The sequence below is a fragment of the Panulirus ornatus genome, chromosome 62 (assembly GCF_036320965.1).
Source record: "Panulirus ornatus isolate Po-2019 chromosome 62, ASM3632096v1, whole genome shotgun sequence".
NCBI classification, from domain to species: Eukaryota; Metazoa; Arthropoda; class Malacostraca; order Decapoda; family Palinuridae; genus Panulirus; species Panulirus ornatus.
Genome location: NC_092285.1, coordinates 1,750,407 through 1,763,792, shown reverse-complemented (window position 1 = coordinate 1,763,792; position 13,386 = coordinate 1,750,407). Strand labels below are relative to the sequence as shown.

General features: G+C 38.5%; 1 protein-coding gene across 8 annotated transcripts in view; it reads left to right on the top strand.

The window, feature by feature from the left end:
* CadN (neural cadherin) overlaps positions 1–13,386 on the top strand; it is a 722,349-nt gene that overhangs the window by 685,018 nt on the left and 23,945 nt on the right. For all 8 annotated transcript variants that reach the window (XM_071656109.1, XM_071656108.1, XM_071656106.1 and 5 more), the window contains exons 22-24: positions 728–3,000; positions 3,172–4,084; positions 7,984–8,173. In XM_071656109.1, coding sequence (XP_071512210.1) covers positions 728–3,000; positions 3,172–4,084; positions 7,984–8,173 — 3,376 coding nt within the window. The remainder of the gene's footprint in view (positions 1–727; positions 3,001–3,171; positions 4,085–7,983; positions 8,174–13,386) is intronic.

Below are 13,386 nucleotides of genomic sequence, written 5' to 3'. Positions count from 1 at the left end.
GAGGGATGTCTGATCATTATCTTGTGAAGATGAAGATTTTTAGAGGTTTTCAGAAAAGAAGAGAGAATGTTGGGGTGAAGAGAGTGGTGAGAATAAGTGAGCTTGGGAAGGAGACTTGTGTGAGGAAATACCAGGAGACACTGAGTACAGAATGGAAAAAGATGAGAACAAAGGACGTAAGGGGAGTGGGGGAGGAATGGGATGTATTTAGGGAAGCAGTGATGGCTTGCGCAAAAGATGCTTGTGGCATGAGAACCGTGGGAGGTGGGCAGATTAGAAAGGGTAGTGAGTGGTAGGATGAAGAAGTAAGATTATTAGTGAAAGAGAAGAGAGAGGCATTTGGACAATTTTTGCAGGGAAATAATGAAATGGAAGATGCAGGAAATGGCAATCAAGTATAATGAATAAATGATATAATAGAAGGAATGACACAGTATATATATCACTAATAGGTTACTGGTTTTGTATGTATACTACATCTGTATTACGGTTTTGAGCTTGTAATCAGATAGAAATATGTAAGAAAAAGTAAATTTTTTAGTTTCCATTCACAGATTCCTTTTGCATTGCTGTAATATTGTGCAACATGTTTAAGTATATTTAGGTAACAGGTTGATAGGGATAGATTAGTACATACTATAAAGCAGACAAATTGCAGCCCTGAATACTTTGACATTCTTATATTTTTGGCACACATTGTCTTATGTTGTACAACTTGTCTTCACAGGAACTGGAACTGCAAGTATTCGTGTTAAAGACATTAATGACATGCCTCCAAGATTTACCAAGGAAGAGTGGCAGACAGAAGTAGATGAAACAGAAGGGGCTGTTCTCCCAGACCAAGCTATTCTAACTGTTACAGTTCATGATGAGGATGAGACCAACAAATTCCATTATAAAGTGATTGAATCCTCTGGATTTGGTGCAGACAAGTTTACGATGGTAAGAAACAATGATGGTACTGGATCCCTGAAGATTGTGCAGCCACTTGATTATGAAGATCCAATGCAACGTAGTGGTTTCAGGTTTAAAATCCAAGTAAATGATAAAGGAGAAGACAATGATGCTGAGAAATATCATGTTGCATACTCTTGGGTGAAAGTAGAGTTAAGAGATATTAATGACAACAAACCTCAGTTTGTCAAGCCAAACATTGAAGTTCCTGTTTTTGAAAATGCAGAAATTGGCAAGAGCTTAGAGACTTTTAAGGCAACAGATCCTGATCAGGGTGGACAGAGCAAAGTGTTATATGCAATTGACAGAGCATCAGATAGAAGGAGACAGTTCGCTATTGATAACACTGGTACTGTTAAAATTCAAAGAAGTTTAGATAGAGAAGAAAACCCACGCCATTCGGTAAAGATTTTGGCCATTGATGATGGCGTGCCAGCAAAAACTGCCACTGCTACTCTCACTGTGATAGTCCAAGACATAAATGATAATTCCCCAAGATTTCTGAAAGATTATCGTCCAGTTCTTCCTGAGAATCAGTCTCCTAGGAAAATAGTTGAAGTTTTAGCAACTGATGATGATGACCGGTCAAAGGGTAATGGCCCACCTTTCCATTTCAGAATGGATTCTACTGCATCAGATGAAATTCGTGCTTCTTTCAAAGTAGAACATATTCCCAAAGGAGCGAATGGTGATGGTATGGCAGTCATATCCTCCTTAAGGACATTTGATCGCGAAGTGCAAAAGGAATATCATGTTCCTATCGTGATAAAGGATGCTGGGACACCACAAATGACTGGCACTTCTACTCTGACAATCATTATTGGAGATGAAAATGATAATAAGATGCAACCTGGTGCAAAGGACATTTTTGTTTATAACTACAAGGGCCAGGCCCCTGAGACTCCAATTGGCCGTGTCTATGTTTACGATCTTGATGATTGGGATCTGCCAGATAAAAAATTTAATTGGGCAACTGATCCACACCCTAACTTTAAACTGAATGATGACGATGGCATGATTACCATGAAACATGGTACTCGTGAAGGCACATACTTTCTTCAGTTCCACGTTTATGATCGAAAGCACACTCAGACAGATGTGGAAGCCAATGTAACTGTGACAGTTAAAGAAATTCCAGAGATAGCTGTCATAAATTCAGGATCCATTCGTATTGCTAACATGACAGATGAGGACTTTATTAGGATATGGGATTATCAAACTCAACGAGTTGTACGCAGTAAAGCAGATATGTTTAGAGAAAAAATAGCTAGGTTGGTGGGAACAAGACCAGAAAATGTTGATGTGTTCAGTATTCAGTTGAGAAATGAGAGACCCCCAATTACAGATATTCGCTTCTCTGCTCATGGATCACCATACTACCACCCTGTTAAGCTGAATGGTCTTGTGTTGCAACATCGTGCAGAAATTGAGGCAGAAATAGGCATCAATATTACTATGGTAGGCATCGATGAGTGTCTATATGAAAATGTAGCGTGTGAAGGATCATGCACTAATCATTTAGTTATATCCAATTTGCCTTACATGGTGAATGCTAACAAAACTTCCCTAGTAGGTGTGCGGACAGAAGTGGTACCAGAGTGTACGTGTGGAGCAAGAAACTTTTCCGTCGAGGAATCATGCCGTCCAAATCCTTGTTATAATGGTGGTCGATGTATAGAAGGGAAATCAGGGGTGCATTGTCTTTGTCAGGATGGATATGATGGACCAAGGTGCCAAATGGTTACACGAACTTTCAGAGGAAATGGTTTTGCTTGGTTCCCTCCTTTAGCAATGTGTGACAATTCACATATAAGCCTGGAGTTTTGGACAAGACGCCCTGATGGACTCCTCTTTTACAATGGTCCTATCACCCCACCAGAACCAGATGAGTTGATAGTTTCAGACTTCATAGCGTTGGAGCTCGAGAATGGACGGCCACGACTTCTGATAGACTTTGGATCTGGGACACTGCAATTAAGAGTAAACACAAAAGCCAATCTTAATGATGGCACATGGCACAGAGTGGACATATTCTGGGATACTGAGGTAAGTTTATATGGTACTAATTCTTGATTAATAATACTGTTTTGATATTAGAAATGCAAGGACTAGAATTGAAAATGTAGTATTTTGTGATTTTTGATATATCTTTGATACAAATTTTGTTTAATGGTATAGACTTTTGATATTTATATATGGATTCGTGTGCTTTTGCAGTTCGTGAGAATAGATGTGGACCATTGTGTTGCTGCAGAAGTTCAAGAACCAGAAGATGGCAGTGATCCTATTTTTGATTCTATAGGATGTCAAGCTAAAGGCACAATACCACCATTCAATGAATACTTAAATGTTAATGCTCCTCTGCAGGTTGGAGGCCTTGCTCATGAACAGCCAGATCCTGGTTTGTATAAATGGTCACATGTTCCTCATGGCCGATACTTTAGCGGCTGCATAAGAAATCTTATGGTCAATAGTGAACTGTATGATTTAGCACTTCCTGGTCAGTACCGCAACACTCAGGTGGGCTGCCCACAGCAGGAAGAAGCTTGCCGAAGTAATTCCTTAGTTCCTACTTGTGGACCGAATGGTATATGTTCAGGTTCGGTCACACAACCAGTCTGTAAGTGTAAGCCTGGGTGGACAGGCCCAACTTGTGATGAACCTACAAATTCATCATATTTTGAGACACAATCATATGTCAAGTATGCCTTGTCCTTTAAGCCCAATTCTTTCAGTACAGAAATTCAACTCAGGTTCCGTACTTGGCAAGAATATGGTGAATTATTCAGAATCTCTGACCAACACAATCGAGAGTATGGCATCTTGGAGATTAAAGATGGCCGCTTACGTTTCCGTTATAATCTGAATAGTCTTCGAACTCAAGAACATGACCTGTGGCTGTCAGCAGTGGCTGTTAATGATGGAATATGGCATTCTGTCATGGTTGAACGTCATGGATCTACATCTACGTTAATGCTTGATGGTGGAGAGGGCCGTCGCTATAACGAAACTATGGTTTTCTCAGGACACATGTTGATGGATGTAGACAAACAAGAGGGAGTTTATGCTGGTGGCAAGGCTGAATACACAGGCATAAGGACGTTTGAAGTGTACAATGATTACAAACTTGGTAAGTTAACTCTTAGTATGTTTTTAAGGAGATAAGTTTGGGATTAGGAAGTAAAACGAATTTCATTCCATAAGTAAAGAACTCATTCTGTAGACATAATGAGAATTTTATAAAAATCTAATGTAAAGAATGAACTTGTGGTTATTTATTGTATACATGTATAAGGATTTTTCAACTTTTTATTTGTAATTACCTTAGGAGAATGTGTGTGTCAGAAGTGGAAGGTAACAAGGAGGGGAGATCAAGTTGGAGTTAGTACGATGGAGGGAATAAAATTTTGAGTGCTTGGGGTCTGAACGTGTTGGGAGGGAAAAAAGACATGCACAGGAAAGAGTGAATTGGAGTGGTGTGTAATACAGAAGGTGATGTGCTGTCAATGGAGTGAAGTAGCCGGGGCAAACCACATGAAGATTTATGGGGTCTGGTGTGAATAGGATACTATGGTTTTGGTGCATTGTATGTAATGGCTAGAGATGAATGTCAGCAAATGAGGCCTTTACTTTGTCAGTTCCTGGTTCCTGGATTAGGTGACGAATGAAAAACTCGATCTCTAGGTCTATATCTTTGATGTCCATTTCCTCCAGGAACTTCAAGGGGATGGCCAAAGCAAAAGTCTCCATGCCTGGTGAAGTCCTGTGCTATTTCTTATCCTTTAGGGCACACCTTAAAAGGCCACTGACAGAGTACAACTTTAGTGCAGTGTTTCCAGAGGCTCTTACTTAATGTACCTACTGACTTCTATTTAATGTTTTGTCTGGTGTTCCAACGTACTACTTTTACTTAGCGCTCCTGCATAATTCCTACATACTACTTCTACCTACTGTTTTTACCTAATGCTCATGCCAAAATTTTCCAGCCTTACTTAATGTACCTACTGACTTCTTAATGTTTTGTCTGATGTTCCAACTTACTACTTTTACTTAGCGCTCCTGCATAATTCCTACTTACTACTTCTACCTACTGTTTTTACCTAATGCTCATGCCAAATTTTACCAGCAACTATTCTGTCACTTGCTTCTACCATTTTGCCAAAAGGCAGGGCTAGCACATGGGTCTCTGAAGGATAATCTTGAGTTATGAAGAATGAGTTTTGTGGGTTAAGTGTTGTCAAGTGTTATGTGTGACACGGAGAGACTATGTTTGTAGACAGAATGCCAGCATTCAACGTGTGAGTGATGCAGAAAGAAAAAAAAAGCTTCTTGGTTCAGAGGAGTGCAACTTGACAACCTCTGAAGTGCTGGTTCACTGTGCAGCCATCACTAACCCTCCCAATACCCAATCAGATAGTACTGGTAGTATACCCCTCTGGTCATTGGCTACCTGTCAACTACTACCTACAAAAAGGTGAGAGTAAACAAAACTATGGGAGTGGGTGAGGAATGGGAAGCAGGGCTTACATGTGCAGAGGTATATGGCATCCAGAATATGGGATGTAAGTGTGTGAGAAAGGCTAGCGAGTGGTGGGATGAAGATAGATTGTTGGTGAAAAAGAAAAGAGGTGTATGGGCATCACCTGCTGGGAAAAAGTGCAAATGATTGGGAGGTGTACAAGAGAAAGTAGCAAGTCAAGAGGAATGTATAGGTAATAAAAATGGATTGAAGAAGAGTTGGGGCAAGAGAGTATTAGCAAAGTTCAGGGAGAGTAAGAAAATGTTTTGAAAGGAGATGATTAATGTGAGACCAAAAGAACAAATGGGAGCATCAGTGAAGGGAGCTGAAGGGGAAATGGTAACAAGCAAAGAAGTAAATAGGAGATGGATTGAGTACTCAAGGACTTTTCAGTGTGTTTAATGATAGGGTGACAGATGTAGGGTGTTTGGGATGTGGAGGTATGCATGTATATTAAGAGATTCGTGGCAAGTTGTTTGTTGAAAAGAGAAGAGGTTTTGAAAGCCTTGCTAAAATGAAGTATAGCAAAGCAGCAGAACTGGATGGGATTGCTGTTGATTTTTTTAAGAAAGGGAATACATATGTTGTAGGTTGATTAGTTAGGATCTTGGTTTGATCATGACGACATTCTGAAATAGTGGTATTCCTTTGTAGAGCCTTTGTATGAAGGCAAGGAGGTCAAAAGTGCTTATTGAGTGTACTAGTTAAGGTATTTGGGAGTGATATGATTGAAAGGATGGTGGGGAGGACGGAGCATCAGAATACAGAAGGACAGTGTGGTTTCAGAGATGGTAGAGAATGTGTGTAACAGGTCTTTGCTTTAAAGAATTTGTTTAAGAAATTCTTAGAGAAACAGACTTTGTAAATGGCAATAATGGAGAAAGCCTATGATTGGGTTATTAGAAATCCCTTGTGAAAGGTGTTACAAATATATAGTGTTGTAGGAAAGTTGTTAGAAGCACTGAATTTTTATCAAGAGAATAATGCATACACAGGTTGAATATACCTTATGAGAAAGCCTGAGACCAGAAGTGTTTTAGATTCTTGAATATTTGCATATACATAATTGAGATATGTGGAAAACAGCATGGTATGGAAACAAACAGGTTAGAGCTGAAACATACCTCATTGTTTCAACCTATTCAGTGGTCTTTTTCAGGAGATGCTGATTCCAGCATTCGGTAGGACTGCGTTCTCCAGCAAGTGATGGTCAAATGGTCGGACGCCTTGGCATGTTACTCTCTGATTGGATCTCTTGTCCTGCTGCCTTTGCTTTTGCCCGCTTACGGCAATATCCACTGCTTGATTTGACCATTAGGTGAACCCAGACTTTATGTTAATGTTCTTAATCCCTTCCTCTCGGTAAGCTTTCACACTATCACAGACATTTACAGGCAAGTGACAAACCATTTAGTGATACTGTGAGAACTTACCTAGAGGAAGGGATTAAGAACAACTTCAGCTCAAGATCTTGGTTCATCTGCTGGTCACATCAGGTGGCGGAGATTACAGTGAATAGGTGAAGGCAGCGGGACAAACAACCCAATTAGAAAGTGACACGCCAAGGCATCTGACTGGGTGACCATCACTTGCCGGGAATATGGTCCCGCCGAATGCTGGTATCAACATCTCCTATCTCCTGAGGAAGACCTTAGAATGGTCAAAATGTTGAGGTATATCTCTGCTCTAACGAGTTTGTTTCCATACCATCCTGTTTTCCACATGTGTCATGATGTATGATAGATAATGAGATATCTTAGGGATGGGACCCAAGTCTAAACACAAAATCAATTTACGTTTCATACATATGCCCACATAGCCTTAAGGTATATATATACATTGTTTTTAATGATTTTGCGCATGAAACAATGTTTGTGTAACACTGAACCATCGTTAAGGTAAGATGTCACAACATCAGCTGCCCATGTGTACAGTCTGTGGTGGTTTGGCACCACTTTCAGTCTTGACTCTGAATTTATATGCTTCTGATAAGCAATAATTTTCTTACACTGATTCACACAGAACGGAGAAAAAGAAAAAAAACACACAGTAATGCACATATTTGTGGCAGTGATGATGGTTTGTTACAAACTGGCACCAACAGAGCATCATAGCCCAGCATGGGCAAGTAAAGTCGTGTGGAATTTTCCCCTTGTAATGTCATGTCTGCTCAAAAAGTTTCAGATTTTGGACCTTAGATTAGGGATGCTCATTCTGTATTATACATGCATTTTACTTTTCCAAGAGAAGGAACAGAGAAGGGGACTAAGTGAAGAGTTTTCCCATTAAGGTTTGGTCGTCTGTTCTGGAACGCTACCTTGCTAACGCAGGAAATGGTGAATATACATGGAAGTTGGAGATGAAAGAAGGGAACTTATTAGAATACAGAAGAAAAAAATTAATGCTGACAGAATTATCAATCCATTATACCCATATCCTTTTACATATCTAATTCATCATTTGAACGAATACATGAGTAATATTATCAAATATGTTGGTTGTCTCTGTAGGTTGTTTGGATGACATACGTCTAGAAGGAAAACATTTGCCTCTTCCTCCTGGACTTAATGGCACCCAGTGGGGACAAGCTACAATGTTTCGTAACCTGGTCAGGAACTGCATCTCTCAGAATCAGTGTGTCAATGTCACATGTCTTGCTCCATTCATCTGCAAAGATTTATGGATGAAACATGAGTGTGGGTAAGTAATTGAAAGTTTGATTCAGTGTGATTAGGGTAATTGATACTTTTATACATTATACAAACAAGTAAAGATTTTACACCCTATAAAATCATTAACTTTTTTTTTATACAATCTTTGACAGATATGTAGGAAAGCCTCTTTTATTTTATGTACAAAATCAGTTTTTGATTGTGAATAGCCCTTGGTAAAGTATTTGTAAATTCGTATTTTCTACAAATTAAAGCATGGAAGTTATTGTTAAAATCCCTAGAATTACAGCTTGAGTTCATTTGAATTATTTGATCTCCCATCAAGAAGCGTAACTCAGAAAATTTTGAGAATTACAGCATACCAATGTTGTTCATGAATATTCAAAATACCTTTAAGATGAGAATAGTAGGCCAATTGTTATAATTTTATCATTTCAGTAGTCAGATCAGGTATCTACTGAACTCTGTATCCTTGGTCAAAGATTAATACTTCAGTCTTTATCATCCACATCCCTTTTCACATATAACTGACAAAAAAATTGTTAACCAATTTGGATGAGATAATTGATGAAAAACCTGCTGGTTGAAAAATATTGGAAATCGGACAGTATCAAATGACTTCTTAGGTTATGACTTCATGTAATTGTGGTGATGATGATTTTTAGTTATTTGAAAATGTCATAATAAACTTTTTCTACTATAAACTGTTTTTATGTACAGTGTAGTGGAGTCAAAGTATAGCATTGACAGAAATATGAATTTTATTATACGCATTATTTATTAGGGAAAAATCTTTAATATGAATGAAATTTCAGAGATATAGATGGATAGAATATATAAAAAAAAATCCTAGGTTTCTTCCCACTATAGATGCATATGTTTTTTTTACAATACTGTAAATTGTTAATAGATTTATGATAATTGTCAGTGGATCTTGAACTGAAATTGCAAAAATTGACTGTGTGATATGTCATGAATTCCCCAGTATTAGTAGTAAAATAAGATTTATCACAGAATAGCCTTAGTTACAGCAACTTTCAAACGTACCTCTCTGCCTTTGAAGGATGTTAGTGTTTTATAAACTCTTGACCTTTATGGGGAGGAACTAAGGACCATCTGTCACAACTTGAATTCATTAGTGTATTATACAAACAATTAATTAGCAGGTTCATATATATGTTTGCGATTGAATGTAAACGAACAACAACATAAGGTATTAAGAAATTACATTGATGGAAATTAGAATGTTGTGTATTTATCATTATGGTAGCACTCAGTTGCATCTAGAAAAGAGAACAATATAGGTAATTGTAAGATCTGTTTGTATGACTTTGGGAAATGCATGACATAAAGCAAGTGGGATCCCATGCTTAGCAGGATGCAGTGTGGAAAATGTTTTGGGTACTTTATGATGCTTCCTAATTTCGGATTCCATTTTGTAGATCTGTTACAATTTCTCGGCTTGACGGTGAGCCAAGTTTACTACAGGCTTAAGTACTCACTCTACAAAGTTTACACTGTATAGCATATTACAAGGGAAAATGTTCCATAGACTAATGTGTGTGGCTCAATCACCTGTAACATTTGCATCACAGTAATTGACTTAAAAATTCATCAAAGTAATGTTAACTTGTATGGTCAGCAAATGATGCTGGCCCTTCTTTACTCTTTATCCCAATCAGCCATTTGAAACATTGTTGTCCAGTATCCAATAAAGCTACAGAAAGTTTTCATGCAGGTGGTGGCAAAAAATATAATGCATTTTACGTAGTATATTATATAATGATTATCCTTATATATTTATTATTTACCTTATTATTTTACATTATTATTTACCTTATATATTCTATAATGATTATCTCTGGGACAGGGGAGAAAGAATACTTCCCACGTATTCCCTGCGTGTCGTAGAAGGCGACTAAAAGGGGAGGGAGAGTGGGGGGCTGGAAATTCTCCCCTCCAGTTTTCTACTTTCCTGAAAAAAAAAAAAAAAGGACCAGAAAAGGGGGCCAAGTGAGGATGTTCCCTCAAAGGCTCAGTCCTCTGTTCTTAATGCTACCTCACAAATGAAGAAAATGTTGAATATGTAGGAAAAGAGAAAAAATATATAATGATAATGATATATCTATCTATCTCTACCTCTGATGCTCATTCCCTCCAGGATCTCCCATCCAATATTTGGCCATGGCAAAAAAAATCTCCTCTTATCCCTGTCCTAACATGCCTCCCTTGCATACACCATTCCACACATTCTTCCACCATTTTTCTCCCTCGAGTATTCTTCTACTCTGTTTCCCCATAATTATTATTATTATCTTTTTTTTTTATACTGTTCGCCATTTCCTGCATTAGGAAGGTAGTGTTAAGAACAGAGGACTGAGCCTTTGAGGGAATATCCTCACTTGGCCCTCTCCTCTGTTCCTTATTTTGGAAAACTAAAAATGAGAGGGGAGGATTTCCGGCCCCTCGCTCCTTTTCCTTTTAGCCTCCTTCTATGACATGCAGGGAATACGTGGGAAGTGTTCTTTCTCCTTTATCCCCAGGGATAAGGGAGAAATTATTATACTAATGATAATTATAGCACATTCCCAGGATCCTTCTTATTGGGCTCTTGTAGCTTTGGGGCTGCACACCATGCAGGAGCAGTGAAATTATGGACTTTCTTGGAGTAACAAGATCCTAAATGAGACATTAGTCTTTTGCATCCAGTGATGATACAGAGGAGAAATGACCTAAGTGAGAAACAGGACAGATTTAGGGAGTGACAGATAGCATTTGGCACTGGACTGCATTGCTGATATAAAAGCTGGCATGAATTAGAGAAAAATCCTTTGATAGAATGAAGATTATCCAGTTGGAAGGCATCAAAGGATATATCAAAGGGGCCTTTTGAAAATGGGTCGAGGTAACTGGTGGAAAGCCACAGGGTTTTGTTCTTTCAGGATTATTATTAATCTATCAAAGTAACTTGCCTGAGGATATAGACCCATACTTGAATATGTTTACAGATAATGTAAAGGTATCGAGGAAAGTAAAAAGTGTAGAGGATTACGCCACCTTACAAGGGGACCTTGACAAACTTTGAGTTGGTCTGATACATGGTTGATGAAAGTCACCCCAAGTGAATGTAAAGTAATAAGGATGGATCTTAGTGAAAGAATGCATCATTATGATTATCATCCAGCAAGAAAGAAGCTGCAGGGATCTTTGTGTGAGAAGGCTGTGGGAGTCAACATTGTCCCTAACCTGTTGCTAGAGTCCCATATTAGGAGAAAAATAATTGAGACCACCTGTATGCTAGCAAATAACATTCAAGTTCATGAGTAAGGAATTGCTTGGCAAGCTGTTCATATACATAAGGCCAAAACTAGAAGGTGCAGCTAAAGAACACAAAAAGAGCTCTTAGAGAAGTTGTAAACGAGAGTAACAGAAATATTACCTCACTTAAGAGAGTTGAGTTATAGGGAAAGCCTAGATGCTTCATATTTACCCTCCATGGAAGAGTGAAGGGTGACCTGATCACCTTTCATTTTTTAAAGGGATTAGTGACAGAGATGGTGAACAGATCTTTTAAGAGGTTGGAATAAAACAATCAGATTAATGGAATAAAATGAATGAAGATGTGGTAAATGCAGACAGCATACAAAAATATGAGTTGTGTGATGGAGAATATTCAAGAAATGGAGTCCCACAAATGTAAAACTCTCTCCCTATATGGTACAGATAGGTGATTACAGTTTCATTGAGGTTTCTTGCATAATTATGGGTAACCCTTGCAGGTGAAGCAGGTAACACCCCCATATATGATTTTATTATTTATAAAATACCAGGACACCATTAGGAGGCTACAGGTGCTTCAAGCCTGCACTCCAAGAAGCAAGGAAATGATGGACTACTTTAGAGCAAAGTTCCTCAACTGACGACTTTTTTTTTTCCATAGACACTGATATATCCTCAACAGAAGAGTATCCTTGCTCTTAATATAACCACTTAATGCAGGCAAACAGAATGCATAAATTTAAGAAGTTGCATGATATAGAATGTTTCAAGAGATAATGCCTCACAGTTGTGAAACTCCTTCCACCATACAGCACAAATAGATAATTACATGTCAGTGGAGTCTGATATATATGGATTTTGATTAATTATGCAGCTCTAGAACCCATTTAATGGGGCTCCTGCAGCTTTAAGGTTGCATACCAATCAGGAGGGAAGTAATGGACGCCTGTAAATCAACGGTAAATCAAGAAATCCCTTGACAAGACAACTCCTTGTCCATTTACAGTGATACAGCCTTGCCTAAGCTTACTTTTTCTTTACAGTGTACCCACATGCAGACAGAGTCCAGCAATGCTAGTATAGGTCCTTGATTTATTGAATGTTTGGAAGGAGAGGCACACTCTCTTAGAGCAAAGATGGATATGTTTAAAGGCATATGATAGTAGCCTCAGCAGTGTTGCATGAATGAGATACTTTGGCCCTGAATGCAAAAGAACGGAAGAGGATAGACGTGTTTGGAATGAAATGCATGAAGATGATTTGTGGAGTGAGATGGGATGGTCTCTTAAGAAATGATACTATTAGAGAGATGTGGTAGTAAGAAGAGTATAATTGAGAGAGCTGACAAGGGTATCCTGTAATGGTTTGGACGCATGGAGAGGATAAGCAAAGTGGAACTAAGAGATTATACATGTCAGGAATGGAGGGAGTAAAGAAGTAGAGAAGACTGAGAAAGAGGTGGAAAGATAGGATTAAAGAGGCTTTTAGCAGTTGCGGCCTAAACATTCAGGGGATGAGACATGTACAAGATAAAAAAAAAAAAAATTAGGATGTGGTATACATGCAGTCACTGGGCTGAACTAGTGCATAGGAAGTCAGGGAAACCACAGAACAGTGTATTGGGTTCTGATATGGACTAGGGATCTGTTGTGTTAATGCTTTACACGTTGTATTCTTAAAAATTGGATATGAGCAAATGAAGCAGATCATCTGATCTGGACATTACTTGGATACTGCAGGAAACAGCAAACAAGTATAAGATATATAATTGTACTTGATCGCCTTTTCTTGCGTTAGCAAAGTAGCGCTAAGAAACAAATGAAGAATGGCCCATCCATTCATATACACATTTTGGTCTCCCATTTCTCCTTGTTCCCTCCACCTCTGACACATATATCCTTCTTGTCAATCTTTCTTCTCATGCTCTCCATATGTCCAAACCATTTCAACACACATCCTCTT